General features: G+C 43.5%; 1 protein-coding gene across 5 annotated transcripts in view; it reads right to left on the bottom strand.

The window, feature by feature from the left end:
* The window catches only part of cux2b (cut-like homeobox 2b), a 96,007-nt gene that overhangs the window by 47,661 nt on the left and 25,285 nt on the right, over positions 1–23,061 (bottom strand). For 4 of the 5 annotated variants that reach the window (XM_078170935.1, XM_033620034.2, XM_078170937.1 and 1 more), the window contains exons 2-3: positions 10,661–10,771; positions 7,383–7,430 (exon numbers count right to left, since the gene is read on the bottom strand). In XM_078170935.1, coding sequence (XP_078027061.1) covers positions 7,383–7,430; positions 10,661–10,771 — 159 coding nt within the window. Of the gene's footprint in view, positions 1–7,382; positions 7,431–10,660; positions 10,772–10,948; positions 11,065–23,061 lie in introns of those variants that run through there. The other variant, XM_078170938.1, reaches the window with a different exon arrangement.

The raw sequence follows: 23,061 nt of genomic DNA, 5'->3' as shown, positions 1-23,061 counted from the left end.
AATTCCACATGGCTAGAGAGCCAAGTGCCTATTTATAACATCCCCCCCCCCCCTCTCTTCTTTACCTGGTGTGCATCCCTGGCTCTAAACACGCATCCGTAATGATGAATACACCCAACTGGGATGCTCCGACAGGGCATCAGTCAGGACAGGAAAACAAACACACCAACACACACACACACCATCAGATCACAGCACAGCAGAGGAGGGATAAGACTGACACTGGGAAGGCTGATGGAAAGGTTGAGGCGTCTCAGCATAAAAACACCCAGCAGAATCACAACAATCAGTCACCACGCAGGAAACAAACAAGGGCAGTCAGATATATTAAACTTCTTCAAAAGGCCCAATCTGGAGCTGAAATATGGCGCACCGCTGGTGAAACACTGCCACCCAAATACTGTTTTTTTATGTAGTCATTTACTGAATTGATGACTTTTCATTTTAAAAGTAACTGTCTGAGCCTCTGAAAAACAGACTGATGGCATTTTGCAGGAATTCTTGAGTTATACATTTGTGTTTGGATAGAAAAATGTGCTCACGTTAATGTCGTCTGCAAACACTGGAGACAAAACAAAATATGCAGGTCGAGTGTTATCGTACTATTTTAGCTTTTTACTCAAAGATATCTTCGACATTTCCATTTAAAGCTTTAAAGCAAGATAACTGTAACTGTAACTGTTGAAAAAAGAGCAAGACATTCTTCCTCTTACAATTGAAAAGATATAGTCATGAGAGATAAACGCACTGCTGCTCAATTCATTACACTGACGGACCAGTAGCATGTGGTGGCTAGTGTTAGCCAGAGTTGGGACCAAGTCATTATTTTGCAAGTGTCAAGTCAAGTCCCAAGTTCAAGAAGTCATAATGCGCACTTCATTAAATATAGTGCCATTTTAACAACAGTGTAATAATATATTCAATTTACAAAAGTCATGAATCCTTAGTACTTATTTGTTAAAACAAGTTTGTTGGAAGCTGTTGCATCTCCGTCTGTAATTTTCTTCAAGCACATTTTGCATACTGCAGTCTTTTGTTGACGACTGCACAGTTTTTGTTAGCAATAAAACTATCTTCAGTATCAGTTTTTCAGCTGGCACTCAGTAATGTCACGTTAGTTCCTCATGGCAGTAGTTCCTCATAGCGCTCTCTTGCAACTTGATTGGATGCTATTTGATTGGTTCAAACAAAGTTGATCTGGGGAATTAAGTGTCGACTTACCGACAGTAAATCGCGTCTGTGTCAGTGGATTGAAGAAATGAAGAGAAATGAATTGATTCCTGGCACAACTTTTAGATAACATACTTTTTAATCTCTGGACTGGGGATAAGGCGCCAAGTATTTTCAAGTCAAAGTCTTTTTTGATTTCCTCAAGTCAAGTCTGAAGTCATCAAATTTGTGACTTAAGTCGGACTTGAATCAAAGTCATGTGAGTCCACACCTCTGGTGCTGGCTTAAGCTTGCTGATAAATTTGACCACTGAAGTGCTTTTTATAGTCTGTGTTTATTTATCGCAAAACAGGCAATGTACCGACTATTCAGAGTTAAGATAAAGTTAGGTACTAACATGCATGCTGTTTGGCTGTGTCAAAATCACTCTATTCATTAATTATCTTATATTCCCCAGTTTCTTTTTTTCCTCTTGTCTTTGTAAATTCAGTGGAGTCCACAGACTGTATAAAATAATGGACTTAGCTACTGTGATATCACCCGCTGGTTTGTGGGCTCCTGTTTTGAAGCCTCAAGTTCAGCTCTTCAGCCACCGCCATCTTAATTTTTTGGAGTCAGAAGTGACCATACAGACAAGAGGTTAGAGCTGTGGATGAGCGAGGCATGGATCTGACTCAGAGACAGAAGTGGCGCCTCACTGACAGCATGTCACTCAAGCGGCCCCTAACCCTTAAATATGTGTAACTTTAAGCCTTAATAAAATGTAAATGGTGACTTATATAAAAATTATCCCCCCTACAGTTGTCATAAACAGGAAAATTAGCTCTTGAGACCAAAACTGTTTTTGTACCAGGCTGTAAACATGTTTATTTCTGCAGTAAGATTGGGCATTTTAACATGGGGGTCTACGGGGACTGAATCACTTTTGGAGCAATCATCAAATGGCCATTCAAAGAACTGCAGTTTTTGGCCCTTTTGTGTTGGCTTCATTTTTCAGTCTCAGAGGTTGCTGCTTGAAGTCATACAGCTTTGAGAGATTTTTTTGTTGTAGCTGAAACATTAGCAATACCTGCTGATGCATCTTTGTCTCAATTTGCACTGCCTAGAGTAAATTTCCATCTATTGGCGTGCACGCAGCTCTCTGAATTGAGTTTATAGAAAAATCGGACCACCTCATAACTTCACTGTGTTCAGCCTACACAGGTATTTTAGCACTTATTATTTTGTAATTGTCACTTGTGGCCACAGTGGCCACTGTTCAGAAAACGTGACATTGACTCTCTTTCAAAGTGTTTACAAAAAATCGGGTCAATAAACCGTTATAATAACAAGTAACAAACTGAATGTAAAAAAGGAGCTAATTGTAAATAGTCTGCTGAATGGTCTTCTGATGTAAAATGGATCTGTGAAATTAAATAAAAAAGCAGCACTGCCTTTAAAATGCAACAAAAAAGCCTTTGACTGAGCTATTTGTTCATTTGTCAATGTATGGACTTTGGCATTAGATGAGAAGAAGTATCAGAGGTAAAATGGACAGCCGCACAATATTTGATCCAATATCCACATATAAGCTTGTTCGTCTTTGACTAATCATAATCAATATGAGTCAACTTTAAAGTAATAAAGAGTGAAACTGTAAGTGAACAGAAGTGCATCGAGTTTGGGTCAAAGCAGCTTTTCTGCACTGATGTGGAGAACAGGCGAGGACATTCACCCTCTGGAGATACAGAGGACGTAAAAGACTCAAGGAAGGTATTATCTAATGTCCAATTACACTTCCCCCCCCCCCCCCCCCCCGCGCCCCAGACACACACACACACCCCATCCCATTCCTTCCCCTCTGCTCTGTCTCTCTCTCCTCTCCTTACCTTCCTGCCTCCCACCTTCCTTCCCTCTCCTTAGTATGAAGAGGACACAAGTGATAAACCAGGAGCAGAGAGCCGCTGGTTTACATGGCCCTGGAGCCCATTATGTTCCCTACAATAGGCTGGAGGCCTGGACGTGCTGTGAATAGGTAATGGCCTGGAGATCCTGGGCCTGGCCTGCTGCTCAATGAGCCTGAGACAGCCGAGCAGGAGACAGGCATTAGAGATACCTCGTCAGCCCAGTGTGGAGCAGTCTGGTCATAGCCGGGGGGGAGGCAGGGGAGGATGGGAGAGTGGGAGTGAGTGAGAGGTGTAGGAGGGTGTCGTAAATGCCCCTTACATAAGGTAGGGCATGAATAATAACACAAAGGGAATATTCAGATGTAACTGTGAGACAGGGATCTGGTTTATTGGCACAGAAATATCAGCCTTTAGTGTACAATATACACAGAAATCAAAACTTGCTTGATTTTTAAAACTATATATAGTCTCGAAGCAGCTTTTGTATCACACAGCATGACTCTGCTGCTCACTTGTTCCGACCCCATCTTCCCAAGTTAGCCATCCACTCAAGCAATCTGTACCTAATAACCACGAGGTTTAGCCCATGATGAAGATCTGTCTTCATTGAGCTGGAAAAGCTGTAGCGTCGCCGAGCATTTTTCCTAACGGCGCAGTCCCTCATCTATGAAAGTGCCATAGAGCCCCTCAGACAATTAGGCAGGGAAAAGCTTTATGACCGTTAGACTCACTCAGTGAGCGGCACTCTCACCGCCAGCACCGCCAGGAGCGCTGGCTCGTGCAGAAAGGTAATTACGGAGCCTCTCATAATGACACGGAGGAAGCTTGCGTCATAACACCCACAGCCTTTTATCATAGCGCTGTAATTAATTATCATCCTTTACTCTTTGATTCATTCCACTATTCATAACATATTCATACATTCAAGAGAAATTATCATTTCCTTCAGGAATTAATCAAAAGGAGGAAGAACTGGTCGTCTCTCGATGGATGATCAAAGACGGTATTTGCCTACCTCACTGCATGGCGGGCAAGCTCAGGGCAAGGCACTGTGGGCACTGAACACTCTGCTGTGCTACTCTATGACTCTGGACAAATGCTTTATACAAGTGCATTTAGGTTGAAAACACAGCTGCAAATGTTTCTGATCAATGAGAGGTAAATGGATTTGACAATTTTAACAACCAGTCTGACTTGTGTTGCACATTATCCCCAATTTCTACTCTCATTCTCCAACTGTCTGTACTGTCTGACAAGGTTAATGATAAATAAAACTAAAAAAAGGAACATAAAGTTGAATTTGAATTGTCTTCTGTCTTCCTTTCCTGAACATAAGAATTCAGGCTTATAGGTGAGGAGCATCCATTTTGAGATCTCTTTACTCAGTTTCATAGAGTTGAAAAGCTGCTATATAGTCAAAATACCTCCCTTGCTCTCATAGAAAACAACAACATACATAAAAACATTGTCTTCCCCCACATCATCACTTCCCAACCTCAGGGGAAGAAATGGCACAGTTAGACTCATAAACAGGTGTCCACTGGCCCCCAGTTCGCAGCACTTTAATAGCTGTTTGATGTTTTTGATGTCTAGTCAGCTCGATCGTACCTTGCTGCTTGATAATGAGGGCCAATAATGATTCCTGAGCTTGAGGGGTTAATGGTATGTAACCGGCAGAGCTGCTAATTACACGTTACAAACTATTTATCAGAATCTCCATCTGCGCAAGCACCACAACTCTCATTGTGCACGCTAAATTACTCCACGGATTATCATTGTAAAGCAAGTTTCAGTAATTAGGGACCCATACTGCTGTTTTCTTTTTCGGAGAGCACCAAACGACATCAAGAGGAGAGGAGAAAAAATAGAATGACTGGTTAATTTGGGCCTGATATTCAGATTGGTACAGGCCGGATGTGAGGAGGAATCTGCCTCTCCCGAAGAAGAGAAAAAAAAAAAAAGGCTACAAACATACAAGAAATCCGTCACTGTTCCTTCTTTTTTTTCCGCCTCACAAAGGTTTATCCTGAGGGGAGTTTAAAGTGAGAGGGAGGTGTAAATTGCATGGAGAAGCTCACATAGTCTTGGTGAGACTGCGTTCTGTACGTTCAGATGGCAGCAAGCGCTTGTGTGAAAGTTGTGTGAACAGCGTGGTCCGACGGGCCCGTCTCTCCAGCGATCGGTTATTTGAGAAATAACTGTCATATCCCTCAGCCCCAAAGGTGTGCCTGAGACCATGGAGACATGTACCATCTCCTCTTCTTCTCCTCCGTAAATTTTTATTAAAATTACCTTCATTATAAGACAGTGTTCATTATAAAACCAAAAACGCCGGTCTCCCAGGGCCCTGTGGATTAATAAGGACAGCGGTGTATTTTAAGCCGTAAACTCAGCTCCTCACTGTCCTTAATCTCCTTCCTACTTCACAAGGCCAAATTAACACCTCTCCTCAGCTCTGACGGGACCTCATTAGCAAACTTCCAGGGAAAGAAAGAGGAGAGCAGAACGAAAAAGAGGAGAAGAAGGAGGGAAGCGACCAATGACAGCCACCAGCTCTGGGATTAACCCTTTCTCCTCCTCCAGCTCCTCGGAAAAAACTAGGTCGGCAACGTGTTTCTAATCAGTCGCCTGGTTAGCGATAATTAGAAGGCGAGATTGGACGGGAGAAGAGAGAGAAAGTGGGTGGGGAACATTGAAATGAAAAAGAAAAGAAAGAGAACCTGTCATGTCGCAAACACTTCAAAGGAGCCGACTTCTCCTTTAGAAGTGGCATGATGAGGGTCCAAATACCATGAGGCACTCCTCTGGGCCTCCGAACTGGGAGGAGGAGGATGGGGGGAGGGGGGGGGGGGGGGGGGGGGTGTAGAAGCGAGGACCCAGTTTTTTCTCACATGTATGCATCCTCACACACACACACACACACACACACACACACACACACACACACACGCCAGGACTATCGTTCACCACCTGTACAGTGCAGCTGCAGGGGAGCTTTAGTCTATCCCAAACCACACAGCCAAACAAGCACATGCAACTCCACCTTCTCCTCACATTCTCCCCCTGCAGCAGCAGGTCGAGGTCCCACAGCTTACACTGAGGTCGTGCAGACTACCGCTGGGTAAAGTTCACGAGCCTCCGCAAGCTGTTTGACATTACCAATAAGGTCAAAGTGTATCAGAAAACACCAGAGGATTATATTATTATGGTGTGCCGAGTTGCTCGCTGCACCTCGACATCAAAAAATAGCCGAGGCTTTTTCCACCGCAAGCTGGCTTACTTATCAATGTGCAGAACATAAGCTTGTGGAAGTTACACAAGAGAGACCAAGAGGTACCCAGAGAGGCCCGCAGCTAACAAGGAAAAAAAATCATCGCTCATTATCAGCCATCTATTTTATCTACTATGAAACATCTCGAGACTCCCAGTTGTCAGACATCAATGGTGCTTAAATTAATCCTGTGGGTTCCTGTTTGCACAATAAAGATATGGAAGGGTGCTTCTGATATTTGTGCGACTTTACAGTTGGAGTAATTGAATTAGCGCACAAATCAACCACAGAGTATTGCCGAGTGTAGTAGTGAAGAATGTGATAGCTCCTGCCAGGGAACACGGCTGCTTGGGCATAGTCAATTATAAAGCATTAAAAAGAATCTGCCAATAATCACTTCCAAGAGAACTGAGCAATCCATGCTGAGTGTTCTCATGTTTACCGATGATAGGGCTTTCAGGTTAGCGCTGAGCGGGAGTTTAGAGGGGAGAGCGAGACTGAAAACATATTTGTGGTATCATTTCCATAAGCCTTTGCTTTGCGGACCATAACGCAGCTCACAAATGTGATTTATGACCTTGGTTTAATGGCTGGAGCAGAGTCTTGGTAGGTATCAGATGACTTTTTCAATATGGCGACGTCAGAGGGGGCACGGTGAATGCACCATCACAACAGGAAATGAGGGCTTGTCTCAGCCAAGAAAATATGAGAAGCCAGATATCTGATCATCTAATGGCAGATAGATGCTACTTCACTTTGACAGAAAAGGCATCAGTCAATAAGCAGCAGATGAGCAGCACGAAAAGTATGCCGTGGATTCCTCGCCCTATCTATCAAATCATTCATTTCAGGGGCACACTGATCTGCACTGGTCAATGTACATAGAATATCCAGCAGGAGTGTCTCTGGTGTCAGTAAATGAGAATGCGCAGCAGAAAAGGCTTAGGAAATCATCAATAAAAATGATACTTAGCGGTTTCCAGATTTTCTATGTTTTATTCTGCAGAATCTGTAAATGTTTCATGTATCTGTAAAATGCAAAGACATGGACTCACCTGGGCCTGGAAACTCTTGAGAACAGGTGCCACCATCTCCCGGACTTCCTATGTACAAACCAGAAAAATAAACTCAGTCTCAGCATTTTCTATTTTTCAGATGCTCCACCTGTTTAGGAATCAGATTGGCCCCAGTGAGGCACAAACAGCTCCATAAGAAACAGGAGTGGGAAGCTTTAATGTTAATGGATTCTCTCCATAGCTCCTTTTACACTGTGTGTGTGTGAGTGAGGTATGTTGCTATGGGGTGTGGGTATTAGTGGTTAAACCTAAAGGGTTTGAGTGGGCATGTTTAAAAAGTGGGGCTTTCCAGTAGCTTGCGTTAGAGCTCAGAGATCCAGACTTGTGCGAGCTCCCACAGCCTCAGGTAAGGGGATTGTGCTGCCAGTGGTGACAGCCTGATCCTGTCTTAAACGCCTGTATTATACTGACAAGATTACAGCACCACACTACATACTCAGACTGAGATAGGCAGGCAGCATAGCCACAGCAAATAGCCCGAGGGCTCATTTATAAAATATAAAAAATATTCTCTTTGACTGTAGCTTAGATGTCAATGGATGATCATTTCAAAGAAGATGATAAAAAAGGACAAAATCATATCTGTATCATTCATAGATTTAGCTTTTCATGTATTCAGCTCAATCCACCTTAATTGCCATTTTGCCTTACAAAAGTAAGGTGGAATGAGGTCTTGGCTCATTCGAAATGTAAAGCACTAGAAAATAAAGAAAAAGCACAGTGATGCACAGACGGCAAACATAAAATACTCTTCCTAATGTGGTCTTAAAACTGTAGTGTACATCAAATAATAAACAATGTCACACACAATTTTGCATACTATAGTGTAGTCATATAGTATTATTTCTGCTACAGTATTAACTATAAAAAGCTGGCATATTAATTGATCAATTGCAGCTGCCAGGTACATAAAAGTGCTAACTTGGATGACAGATGCAATGATGTTGCCAGCAAAAGAACTTCTCACTTAAGTTGAGTATAAACTTTGGTGATGAGTCCAGCTCAGGGAGGTGGAGTACAGACGGATAATGCTCTAAGCAGCACCACTTTGCATATCTGCATGTCTACTTAGTCGCTCTTCTTGTGTAAGCATAAAAAGGCTATGTTCTTGGAATATCTGAATATTGTGCACTGCTGACCAGGTGGAGGGGTGTATAAGGGGGGTAGTGGAGAACATTTAAGGGTAGGTTTACATTTTTTTAAAGTCTGTCTTAAAGGAATAATTCACTCCCCAAATAGTGTGTATTGTACATCAGTAACTCACACCGTGTTACGTCGAATTCATGAAGAGAACTTTCTCACATGCCAGTGAACAAAGAATACAAAAATAGCAAAAATTCTTGTTGAATGGAAGTTATAGGGGACCGCATTTAACAACAGCAAAACTATGTCAAAACATCCATTTTCCCACACAACTCGTACTGTATAATCAAAGTCTCATTTATCCAGTCATATGCTCAGTACTTCCCAAACGCATGCATTTGCACGAAACCCTTGCAATTTAAAACACCTCCGCATATGTAGCTCGGGCCCACTACTCATCTGTGAATGAGACTGTTTCAGTGGAAGTGTTTGAAATATTACAGTTTAGCAAAAATGCATGTGTTTGGGAAGTACTGAGCATACGACTAGATAACTTGGATTATACTGCACGAGTTGTGTGAGAGTTTGTAAACAGATGTTTTGATATTGTTTTTGTTCTTAATTACAATCCCCTAGGACTTTGATTCGTCAAGAATTTTCTCAGTTTTTGGATTCTTCATTCACAAAGTTTTCTTCCTGATTACGACATACCACAAATGGTCACTTGGGGTGTGAAGTAATCCTTTAAGATAGTAATCATGCGCCCATATGTACACAGAAAGAGTCACAGGGTGCTGTAGATGTCACTCCTGTTTACACTGGCCACAAAGAGCTCCCTTATTTTAAGGTCTATTGTGTAGGATTTAGTGACATCTAGCAGTGAGGTTGTAGATTGCAACCAACTGAAACTTCTCCAGTGTGTCAAGCGTGTAGAAAACTATGGTTCAGACGCAAAAACACAAATGGCCCTATATAGAGCCAGTGTTCGGTTTGTCTGTACTGATCAAGCGCAGAAACAACATGGCGGACTCAGTGGAAGAGGAGCCACTCTTCTGAGGTAACAAAACCACAACAGTTCTTAGTTTCAGATTATTATAAACTTAAAGAAACATAGTTATGAATACTATATACCATTTCTGCCAATGTACCCCCTAAATCTGACACACTGGACCTTTAAATGGCTGGCAACAAAATCCTGAGACCTCATTCTGTACTAATATGCACTCTAAAGTTCAGCTGAAGATAACATTCAGCATTAGACACATTTTCTAAGCTGCAGCAGAGGAGAAGTAACACATTTTGTACCAAAAAGACTAATTTTGGAAGACTTAATTTGGCCCACTCAGACAGCTGAAGCCTCATATTAGTTTGGGCTGAACTTTCGAATGCATGTTTGCAAAGAACGAGGACTGTGGATTTTGTGCCTTATCCCTTTCACTGGAATCAGAAAGAGATCTCTTCACAGCCAGTATTGTCAAGGAAAACAATTACAGCGACCAAGTGCTTTTTCGATGGACTCTACGTATGGGCTCTTGAGCACTGTTTTAAGACAAATTTTTAAAAAAGTTAACCTGTCCTTTAAAATTTAAAAATGTACAGTACAGAACTCATTATCTATATTTGTCTTCACACAAAAAAAATGCTATAGTCATGTTTGAGGGCTGGTGCAACGGGGGGCTCCTCTTTATTAACATTCATCAGATTGTGTTTAGTCAGAGTCCTGCTCCTCACGGGTTTCCAGAGACACCTGCTCTTGTTGCACCACAGAAATGTGGTGCAACATCAGCTGCCAGTTCAGACAGCAAGATAACTTTTTCATAAACTGGCGCTTTAGCTTTGGAGTTGAAAATAAGCAGCAAAGTTGTGCTTACCTTTTGAATAAGAGCCCCCTGGCTTCACTTCACACCCAGCCAGAGGCTAACATTACTGCAAGGCCTCAGCATTTAAATATTAACTGAGCTATTGGAAAAGGGGGGGGGGGGGGGGGGGATCCTGACTTCTCAAGCGCTGGTGTTAATATATACTAATGCGGACTTTACAAAAGGAAGAAAGACAAAGGTGTATACAGGGGCTCGAGTAGTGACACTGACACAGACAGTCAGTACCTGCTGAAGTAAAGATGAGGAAAATGACACATAGAGTTGAGAGAATGGGGGGTGGGGTGCCAGACTCACCTCTGGGACATTTCTCTTGAACTCCCTGCTCAGCTCTACCAGGTGCTTGTGGGAATGTTCGCTCTCCTCTTGTCGACCAGCCAGCTCAGATGCTACAGAGTTTAGCTCCCTCTACAAACACACAAAAGAGAGAGAGAAAACGGTGAGAGGAGGAGAGTGGAGAGAAAGACGGCACTTTAGGGAGCCTGCCAACGCTCATCCAGTAAAGCTTAGAGTGTACATAAATAAAAATACACTGCTGAATATTAACAATGTAATCCTTCATGATCTCACAGCAGTAATACTTACAGCTAGCCCTGGCCCATAAATAATTAAGCCAAAATAAATCCAATGCCTACAGTAGCAGAAGGCCTTTTAGATAATCAGTATTTGAAATAATCAATACGCTTGCAACGGCTATAGAGCGCCAGTGAGGGAGTGGGGCGAGAGGGAGGGAGTAGACAGAGAGTGAGAGTAAGCGAGAGAAAGGGGAGGGAAGAAGTGTGGGGGGTGAGTCACGTGTAGAGACCCAATAACCTGACATACACCCTTGCAAACAAATAGAGCTTCCTCCTGAAATGAAGGGCTGGTTTTTAAGCCCGGCCAAGACCTGATTCAAACATACAAACGCCTCGCTTGCTGTCGTAATTACCACAGGTCAGATCTATTTTCAGCCTCTTTTCAATCTCTCTCCCATCGCCTGCACCAATCTTTATATTGATCCCGCACAGATTTTCAATACATGACAGCAGCCTCCATAGCTTTAACTAAATTACCCTTTTGCTACAACAACAGCCCTAATCGCTATTCCATTAATGTCTCTGCACATCAGTTCTTTACATGTCTGTGTTATATACGAAATGAGAGCTCCACCCCGGCAACATGTCTGATCCACTATTCAAAGCTGTCTGTGTAGCGAGCCCTTCATCAGAACCTTGCATTCATGCTGGACTCAGCTGCACCACATGCCATCTGCAAATCCGATATTATCGATCAGTCATCCAATTCCCGGCTCTTTCAGCAAACAGGGGAAAAAAAAGGAAAACAGATTCAAACTCCACTCTCCTGTGCTGAGCAGCACTGAAACGGACAACTGTACATTCACCTCCTCTTCATTTTGACTGTGATTCTCAGTAATTGATGAGGATCTTGTCTTGTAACTGCTGGGTTACAATAGAAAAGTGGAGTAGGGGGATTCAATTACCACTGCGAATTTATATATGACGCCGGGAAATTAAATTGACTGTGTTTTAATTAATCTGCAGTCTTACTTAAAGGCAATTTAATAAATCATCACACAAGTAGAAAAAAAGCGAGGAAATGGAAGGGTGAAACTTCAACAGTGGCAGCCTCGTGGGATGGTGGCAGCCTGACGGTCAGAGAAGTAGGCCGTTAATTGAAGGGCTGCTGGTTCAAGTCCCTGGATTGACAAGTCAGAAAGTGGTTAAAGTAGGACTGAGTGTAGTCTGAGGTGAGATGCATGCTACAAGCTGAGATGCTACACGATAACACCACAGCATGCCAGTGTAAAAGGCTATTCTCACCCCAAACTCGTCAAATATGGCAGCTTTGTAAGTGGCTTCAAACTATGATGCCCTCAGTACCACCAAAACTACTTAAGATTTAGGCCACAAGATGGTTTACCACCAAACTAATTTATGTTTAGACAACAAAAATATAAGGTTAAGTTTAAAAAAGCAATCATGGCTTCGGTTAAAATACCTACATTTATTACAGTAACTTAACAAGTATGTCACTTGACAACCATGTCATGTGACATACACCAATAACTTCATTACATGGTTGAAAAAATTCAAGTTGATTTTTGGTTATACACGGGACACACCGGTCTCCTCTGTGAAAGTCCGGTGTTTGACCCATCCACCACCTGTCCCTCCCGTACTAGCCTGGACTTCTCAGTCTTTCTACTGCATTGTTGCCGCAGACTGAGATTACATTGGAGTAAGCCTGGTGCATCTCATACATATGTGGAAGGAGCCTTGTGCATCTGTCACAGAAGCCAAAGGGCTCTGACCAGGCTACTGTGTTTGACGCCCTGGGAATGACAATGGGTTGGACCAATACACATTTGGTGCAATAGTGAGTATTTGCGGCACCAGGACAGTGTACGTACATTTAATTCAAAATAAACTACAGTGTCCGTGTTGATTGCAACAAAGGAACATGTCACCCAGGATAGTTTGGCATTTTGGGAATACGCTTATTTACTTTCTTGCCAAGAGGCGGATGACAAGTTTGATACCACTCTTATTTTGTATCCTAAATATAAATTTACAGCCAGCAGGCATTTAGCTTACTTTAGCTTAGCATGAAGACTAGAGGCACAGGGAAACTAGCTTTTCTCTCTCCAAAGTCAAAAAACCTGGCTACTTAACACCTCAAAGCTCTCTATTTAACACCTTATATCTTTTATAGACCAAACAAAACCTGTAAAACAGTTGTTCTTTTTACAGTGAGTAACTATTTCACAGATGGGTGCAGTGACTTCCTAGAATGTCCACTGATTGTCTGGCAAACTCACTGTGACATCAAGATGTGAGAAATAAGCTGTATGAGGCTACATGGGCAACCCTTGTTGGTTTATTGCTGCTTATGTTCTTTTAATGGGATTTGTCCACTACTGTAATGACAGGTTTGGCAGCTCCATCCCTAGCTCCTCCTGTCCACATGTCAAAGTGACATGGATATCGTGGGACCCCTAAATTTCGTCTGATGATCAAGCCAGTGTCTTGCACAGTAGCTCCCTGCCATGAGTGTATGTGCATGTGTGAATGGATAAAAGAGTCTCACCAAGCCTAAGAGACTGCATGTCTCTTGTCATATTTGCTATTTGTAACAAAGACAGACAATACATTTTTAAACATCTGGTTACCACCACTGCTCCTCTCATTTAAAAATTACAAGTTCTACACTTTGAAAGTATCCAACGGTTTAGGATAAATTTGGTTAGTGGGGAATGTGTCATCCCTGGTAACTCATACAGTCACTGATAAAGGCCATGGCTGTACAGAGTAAGGCGACAGGACTTCATAAATTCCTGTTAGTCCTTACAGTCCATCTGGGATGAGCCTTCCTGGAGATTAGAGAGTGGGCTTTCAGAAGCCGGCCAACCTCCACTAGATTCAAATGGCCCCAGACCGGCTAATCTTGCCAAGAGAAAATTCCTCTAGAAGTGACTTTGAGTGGATTTTATAAGTACTTAAGATATAACAGTGTGGTGATTCTAAGTCCGCCAGTGCTTCAGTGAGCTGGGTTCGCTTTTTATTGCAGCTCAGCTGATGAGAATGGTGAATACTCATGCTGTATGCAAGCCAAACAGTGGAACCATAATGGCATGGTTATTTTGAAAGCACCCCCACAGTTTCTAGACCATTACGAGGGCGGGGAGCCTGGGCAACAGCCCATCAAATGAAACCTACTGTCTGTCTTTCTGGAAAGAAGTGAAGCAGAACAGACTGTTTGCTACTTTAGTTGTCTTGCTCAGATTGATGATGGGAGGAACTCCACAATGTAGTATTTCGCAATGCTATCTCGGGAGACAAAAGATACTAAAGAAGATTTTTCCTCTGCTTCCTAATCAGATGTGATCTATTTCAACCTACAACCAGGGCACCTTTGAGATCCCTGATTAAATTCACTTATCTCCCTCCATTATGTTGAGCTTCATCCTTCATGAAATCATTTGCATGAACATGCAGATGCTTCTGATGTCTTGAGCACTTAAAAAAGGGGAAAAGGCGAGTTCAACTCGCTGTGCAAAGAGGAGTTTCTCTGTAATCATTTGACAGGTTTTAAAAAGGACGATTGGGACCAAATTTTCAGTGTATGGCAGTCGGGTCAATACAGAGCTCCTGTCATTAAGCCTCTGCCAGTCAAACATCCAGCCATAATTGATGAGTTTCCCCTGGGGAGGGCGGAGCTGTCATTGGGGCTGGAGGCACAGGAAAGAGGGATTTTGAGCATGGAACCAGTCCTGGCATGCTCAAGTCAATCTACAAGAGGAAAGCAATTGGTGACTTCTGACTCAAAACCAAAGACCAAGAAACAAGAAGCTTATTGGCTTTAACAGGATAGACCTGCAGCCTATTGGCAGTCAGTAAATGGACTTGAAGCTCAATGAACTGCTGAACACCAGAAAAAGCAGTAAAACCATGACTCACATTTCCTTCAGCTTACAAACGTAGGTTCTTCTCCTCTGACGGTGACCAAAGCTGGACCCTATCGGCATTTGTAGTGGAGCCCTGATCTGGCAGGCAACCATTTATACTGCATTAAGAGGCCTCAGGTTTATGCAAGTGTGTTGCAGCAAAGACTGCAGGGAGTGGTCCCTTCAGACTCTGTTGGGTAAACCTAGCAAGAAAAATGGAGGCCAGCAGTGGTAACAAATCTGTAAAACAGGACAGAACACTAAACATCATGACATAAGCTGGTTGTCAAGTGTTCTATGTTTCATTTAAATGATGGGAGGCTAGTTATACCTACTGTAGGCTAAGGCAGCAAACAGAGAGTAAAAACTCTAATAACCAAATCCAGCTAAGGCAACTGCTTTTGACAAAAATGGGAACAGAGAGACAATCTGTCCAAGTGCGAATGTTTTAGGTAAAATGCGGGGCTCACTAATGTATTGTGTTGGAGTAGATTTGACATTGATTCATTAAACCTAGCTCGTCTTGATTACATCTGTAGTGGTAAGCTATTTTCTGGCCTTTCACAAAGACAGCCCATGGTGGAAAATGTTGACAACTGGAAAAAAAAAAACCTACCAAGGTACTGCAATGAGGTAGAGTGAGTCAAAATCACTATTGTGTGCACTGGGCTTGGGCAGCACAAATTAAAGAGGAAAAAATAGGGAGGAGGAGGAGAGAGGGGAAAATGCAGATGGGGTATTATTTTTCTTTTTGTATCCCATCTAATTGCAATCATAGGCAGATGTCTGAAAGTGTGACAGCATCAGCAGAATTGCTGCTGAGAGCACAGAATCTTTGTCTAAAAATAATCAGACATTCTGTGTGCTGCTGTTTGTTATAATGGTAATCGATGCTGGAGGCTTTGAATTCCATCAATTTATAGATCCACTCTGTTCTGCCTGGTGACTGTACTGCCTCACAACCCCCACCGTATACGCACACCGACGCAAAAACACACAGATATACACACACACCCGCACGCAAGGTCTCGCACAAAAGAGCGAGTGGGCACACATGCATGCACAGAGACACATGTGCGCTGACATCTGCACACCGAGGCTGCAGCAAGGCAAAGCAGGGACCAATGTGTGATTAAGATAAGTGTGGTTTCCTTTCATACATTCCTTGTCGCCTCCCATTCTCTGTGAGGCACAAGATTGTCCATAGCTGCCTCAGATTAGCCCCGCATCTCAGACGCCACATTTGAGAGGGGGGACTGATCAATAAATCAAATCACCGCAATCAATGGCCCCAATCACTGCAGTCTAGTCTGGCCTCAACATTATTACTGGCAGCCCCCCCTCATTCAGGCCAGGGAGGGAGGGAGCAGCTTGGTGGGGGGATGGAGCGGTGCAGGGAATAGTGCACATTGGCGCCTGTCCATGTGAAAGATCCAAAATGAACTCTTATCTGGCCTCCTTGGGCTGAATATCAGTTAAGGGCAGCACAGGCAGACAGCTCTGTGTGTGTGTGTGTGTGTGTGTGTGTGTGTGCATGTGTGTGTGTATGTGTTGGACCATCCAGACAGAGGGAGCCGGTGCGGGAGGAGCCTCTAACCTCTGTGACCCGGCGCTAGGAACGTGAGCTGAGCACGCGGCCTCTGACAGGGAAACACTGGGGGGCTGCTATCACCTGGCATCTCCCTCCATCTGTTTACCACCGACTGCTGCTCCTTCACTTTCACTCTCCATCAGCTTGAGCTCGAGCTGCTCCAGTTCACACCACCATCACACTGCTGTTAGACCACATCACACCTGGGTCAAATACTATTTGCATTTAATTCTGAGGGTTTGTTTTAACCTGCTGCGCATGCCAGATGGGCGGAGTTGACCCTATCAGACAAAGTCAGTTGCCAGGTATGTTGTGAATTGCACATAAACAAAAATAACAATCAAACACGGTTATGAGTTAGGACTGGGCAATATATCAGAATTATATGAATATCAGGATATAAGACTTGAAATTGTCTTAGATTTTGGTTACTCAAAAAGTAATTCAAAGTATTTAGAATACATTACTTAGTTTTAGTGGTCTAATGGAATATGTTACTAGTTACATTCCAGGACATGTATTGAGTAACCTCCAAACATTGACTGTAACTTACAAAGTAACATAACAGTGAGCAGACGATAATTTGTAACCTTACGAGATTGCTGATATTAAAGAGTTCTAATGATGTCACAAGCAAACTAACGTAATTTCAGCTAACGTTAACATAAATTATTGTGATATTTGATTTTATCTCCATATCGCTAGCCTTATAATGAATAAATGCAAGTGTAGCCAATGTACTGCTCTATGTATAGCACTGACCTGTTAAAAGGAACCTAAGGCATTGGCTCCCAACCTCTTACTTTTGACTCCACAAGGTACAGTTCAACATCTTGGGAAATATGCTTATTCACTCTTTTCGCCAAGAGTTAGATTGACACCACTCTCATGCCTGCCTGTCTATACAAAGCTACAGTATATATTTAACAGATATGAGTGGTAGGCATATCAATTTTCTTATTTAAGCTCTCAACAAGACAGCAAGTAAGCGCATTTCGCAAAATGTCAAACTATTTCTCAAACATTAGGCAATGTCTACTGGTGACTCATTGCCAGTGGTTGAATAAATAAAACAATATTGAACAGCAAACGCTTTCCTGCTTTCCTATCCTGATAAATGTCTCATGATCTCTCAGATTATCTTGTGACCCCTTGTGGGGTCCCCAACCCCAGTTTGGGAAATCCTGCTCTACAGATTACTAGCATATTTGGCAACTGTCCACTCCGCAGCAGCAACACTGACTGACTGCACAGTGCAGAAATATGTAGGTAGTGTATAGATTGTGAGGACTTACCAACGAGGAAAATCACATTTAATTTTGACACCTCTCTAAACTCTGGACTGGTAAGTCTGATAAATCATCCAAAATAATTAATCCCCAGTCAGTCAGGCTGTCTTCAAACAGCATGCTAAATCTCACAAAAGGAAGGAGAAGCGTGTGAGCGTTACAACCATCAGCAAAAGGTGTGACTGGTGTTGTCAGCCATTATTCGTCATACCCTGCTTCATTTAGGGAGTTTTTGGCGCCTGATGCACCAGAGCACAGCCTACTTGTCAACACTCCTCTCTCTTTAATTCCAACATGCACACTTGGACACACATGCATACACATGTTTTCTTAGTTCTCATTGATATACTGGTAACACATCTTAGTATGATCAGGGAGGCTCTAATTCCATTTATTGTCAGGTCTTGTTCAAAATAATAAAGAGGTATCATGAAAACATCTTATTACAGCCCTTTCAAACAACCCTGTATCCACTCTGAGTCCAATGAATAACTTTAAATGTCCTCCAATTAGAAACTTCAAATTACAATCTATGACTGAATGATCCAAACGAAGGCCAATTACAACACCTTATTTATCATCATTAAGGCCGACCATTGTTCTGCTCCTTTCAAACTCTGTGGTTACAATCAGGGTGTCTATTGTCATTGTGTGGTACATGCAGGGTGACTAATTACACAGTCCTATGATTCATTAGCAGACTAGTGGGTTGAAACCTGAGAGAAGACATGATAACCCCGGTCGGCCAAATGATGGGCTCAATTTTAGATTGGGAAAATGGAAGAGCGACAGGGAGGCTTCACAATAGCCAAGAACAGCCGGTGCTCACAAAACCTTCCAAACTTGAGTTTTTTGAGGAGGACGCATAAAAAAATTAGGAGAACAGACATGGTACAAACTTGAAGACTAAAACTGGGGACAAGGTTTGTTATACTGTTTCTTTCAAAGTGGGAATGAGGAGTGCACTGCGGGGGACTTGTTTCTGTGAAGCTTCATCATCGAGGTCAGTTAGTGGGAGAAGGCTCCAAAGATGCAGCCATCACCGCGATGGCCCACTTTCACCTGAAACGACGAGCTGGAGCGATGCAACACAGCTAACCTGCGATTGTTTATTCTCTCTTAAGAAATGTCAATCTGTTCGCTCTCAGGTGTGCTGCTCTTCCACTTGTTTTTGTTGTTTTCTCCCCCCTACACTCTCCGTTTTCCCTTGTCGATTGCAGCAAGATCAAAGCGACGCCGCTGGAAGAATCTGAATATTTCAGGTGTGGAGAGAGGGCTGCGTTTCACACCACCTGTGTAGCGCTGAGAGACAGGTCCCTCCTCTCGCTCAGACTCAGTTAGCGGGGCCCCTGGGGCCTGGCGACATAAACCGGGGCCACCTGTCTGAGAGAGAGGGAGCGCTCCTTTACCCTCCTTCTCTCCATCGCACTTTCATTTTACAGCATTTGAACCAAAAATAAATGAATCTAAATAGAGCGGTGAGAGTGGGAATAAAACCAGTGCTGACAACAAGCAGCTGAGAGCTTTGAGCGCCGTCACAAAGGCTCGAAGATCTGGCAGACAAGTTCCATTGCCGCAGAATGGGAGCAGCCACTTGAAAGGGCAGTTTATACATGAATCATTTTATAATTTGCCCTGTTCTGCAGCAGAAGGTAGCTCTCATATATTAAATGATGAGCCCGGTCAGGAGCATCACCAGGATTACTTTCTGCCATAACATAGCACATAGTGCCGAGCAGGTCTGTGAGATGATTCGCATCACATCATCAGGGCCGCCATTTCTGACCCAAAGCAAATAAAAAGTATCCCTGATGTCCGCACCAGCCTTAACAGTTTGATGTAGCTGCTCTCCTTGGAGGGCTGTGTGCCTTGACATGTGTGCATGTGTAAGCACTTGTGCGAGCATGTGTGTACGTGCATGTGTGCGGACGTGTGTTCAGGGGGGCGTGGAGCAGGTTCCACGCTACCAGTTCCCAGCCATGTCTCTCAAAAGGGCCGTAAAGTCTTTACAGCAAATTCCTTACATTCATCTGTGTCAGAGCGCTCGGCACACATTAGGCGTTTACACGGGAGGAAACACAATCTATTTGATGCTACACTGCCCACACGTCCAGAGCCCTCCTCCCCACACTGGAGATTCACAGTGTTTAACTTCCATTTCATATTCTGAACAGGCAGGCAGACAGGCAGGTGAGTGCAGGGAATGGACTCCATCTTGCTGTAAATCAGCGTTTAAACACCCGGCTAAATGTAATCTGGAAAGAGTCAACAAGAGGCCCTCGCATTACGCTGCTCAAGATATTTGTTTTTATTTATTCTGGAATGTGCAATTGATTTTTGTTGTTCCCCCTAATGATGTATGCAAACGGTGAACTGAAAAAAGTCACACTTCATTTTTTTTTCCTGGCTGCTGCTGCTGCTCCCCATCTTTTAATATCAGTGGTGCTTATGAGAACAAGTGGAGGTTAATCTAGGGAGCGGGTCATAGCCAGCTGACTCTTTGTAAATGTCAGCTGGGAGATCCAGGCCTTTCTTATTACCACACTAAACCAACAAGGCTGACGGCTCCAAGACGGATGTGTGACTGGGAGGTGTCTTCCCCCCACTTCTCACCACCATCACGGACCAACCCCTGCACAGAAAACCTTATTAATCAATCGATTTATCGCCATAAATCAGGCCAGGCTTTGATTGTATCAGCAAGTCATGCAATCAATCAATTAGTCAGGACCTTGCGGCCCAATTTGCCTAAAGAAAGATGAATGCTCCCCCACATCATCCATTTGGTTGTCCGTTTACCCATCAAACACGGCTGCTGTTGACTCCCAAGCCCAACATGCATCCTTTTATCGATTCGTGCAGATTAAACTTGCAAAGGAATCAAAGGACACTTAACTGACTGGGAATAATTCTGCCTATTTCATTTGTAGTGAAGTATGTTCCACGCTCTCCTTTGATAGCGTTGCCTCGTATCATCAAAACAACAAAGTGTAAACATTAAAATCCAGAATACACAGCTCTTATGAGGGATCCAACAGAGAGAATTAACAGCTACAGAGGATAATGCTTAGAAGTAACTGGACCCACTCTGAGAAAAACGGAGCACGATGGGACAAATCATGGATTATTATCAGTCAGCCCTACTCAGGTTTAGATGGCAAGGCAAAGGGGAGCAAGGGGACTGAGTAAGGAAACAGCTGGATGAACAAACTGTGGGAAACATATGTATAATGACATATTTGTTTCATATTTTACCCCAACTGTGAATTCCAATCCACATTGTGACACCAGCTGCCTCGGTCCAGTGCTTCCCATCTGCAACTCGGTGTCAGGATGTCTCCCAGGACGGGCTGGGAAACTTTGGGGACGACAAAAACCGACAGGAGCAAGTAGAGCACGACAGAGTGGGCTGCCGGAGCCTCGGCATGCTTCTCCCCCAGCGGCGGGTTGCAATGTGGCAGACTGCGGAGCTGCCGTGGAGAGGAAAGAACACTGGGTGCTCCCCGGGGAGAACGTCTGTGGTGGGATTAGAGCCCCACCAGACCTGGTTCTGCTTCACATCCTCAGACCCTGCTGTGTTACAGCTGGGGGGGACCAAGCTATCTGTGGGGGCTTTACAGTTCTGCCCAATCTCCCCAAGCCTCACCATGTAATTAGAGATAAAGACAGAGGGCTCAGCTACTCAACCTCAATTCTCCCAGCTTCACACAAGGCTGCCCACCCATAGCCCCCAGAGGAACCCCTCGACACTGCCACTACACCAGCACTTATGTACGCTAGCTAGCTACAAACCCTATCACCTCCCAACCAACTGTTCCACAGACTGAACATGTTACATACTACAAGGTATAGCACATGATCATGATTGATTGGCGTTCGAATGTGAGTGTCCTGAAGTTTCAACACCACAATTCACAACAGCAGTATGTTTTTCTGACGGCATATTCCATATATTATGTGTGTCGTAGAAGCTTCATATTGGAAAAATTCTCAGGTAAACAATAACCACAGTAAATAAGTAATTTTTCTTCATATCTCCCCTCCTCTAAAACTTCATCCAGGCAAGGTGGGAAAATTTAGAGGATAACGCAGAGGAGGAACTCTCGACTATATTCAAGAAACACAAAATTATACTATGGAGGGATCCATTATTCATCTCAGATACATTTTTCATTTAGGAGTGGGCTGGATATGAGCAATGATGAATGCATCGCCCAGGATGCAATTTGTATGTAAAATAACAGAAGATTACAGAATATGTTTTAAGTGCAAATGCAGTTTGTTGCCATCTAAGTAGAAAATGCATTCCTACAAAAAGGAATAAGACCTGAGCCTCATGATGCTGCCTCATAAAATCACTTAGCCCATAGCTAGGCCCCTCGCCAGTCCTTATAAAGGGTCACAATGAGAGGCTCAAGTGATGAATGAGCCGACTGGAGTAGATTTTCATTCATACAATATACACTACCTCTTAGCAGGCCATTTGAAAATGTGGGATAAGTAAACCGAATAACTAAGGCTAATTCAACTTACGTCCAGCTCAGCAGCGCATTTCCGCGAAATCCACCCTGTTCTGCAGTGAACACACAGAGAGCATTTGCAGACACACTGTTAGATACATGTCTACGCACAAGTGCACACAAACATACTACACTGTTTCCCTGCCTGCCAGGCATCCACATGTTCCTCTCAGGACTCGCTCTCTTCTCATCAGCTTCACTCGGTGCACACCGTTTCAATTCAGTGCCTCTCAAAGACATACAAAGAGCCTTCCCCTCCATTCACAATACAAAGATTGAATACAGCCGCCTAACACACAAGACATGCCCACCACAGAGCATGTAATACAACTCATTACTGGGCACACAGGGTGCAGAGGGCTGTGATGGGAGAGACAAGCACAACGGGGAGAGAACAGGGGGCCCTTACACCAACATCTCCATCTCTCCTCACAACTAACAGAGCTCTAAAACCAGCCTTAATAACTAAAGCAATCCGATTGATTTTTGGAGGTTCTCTGAAATAAGTCTTATAACAGTGGTGGAATTGAGGGGGAACCCAGAAACACTGCTAACACTTCAGATGAAAGTGCCACAGAGTGTACCAGTCCATAGACATCACTCAGTGCATGATGGGTAGCATTCAGAGGTTAATTCAGGTCTGGATTGCAACTTCCCCTCCTGCCTCTCCAAAACTGTGGTTGACCCACAAGCAAACTGTGTCCAATCACAAAGAGGCAGGGGAACAGTGTATCTGGGTCAACCACATTGATCTCAGCCCTTCACTGCATGGCTCTGGGGTCAGGTTTTTGTGTGTTGACAAGAGGGCACTAGGTTTGGTATGGTGCATGTGAGGGCAGAGAAGGGAAGCTGTG

This window comes from Epinephelus lanceolatus, chromosome 9 (assembly GCF_041903045.1).
Source record: "Epinephelus lanceolatus isolate andai-2023 chromosome 9, ASM4190304v1, whole genome shotgun sequence".
Taxonomy (NCBI): Eukaryota; Metazoa; Chordata; class Actinopteri; order Perciformes; family Serranidae; genus Epinephelus; species Epinephelus lanceolatus.
Note: the sequence above shows the minus strand (reverse complement) of the source record. Positions and strands in the feature narration are given on the sequence as shown.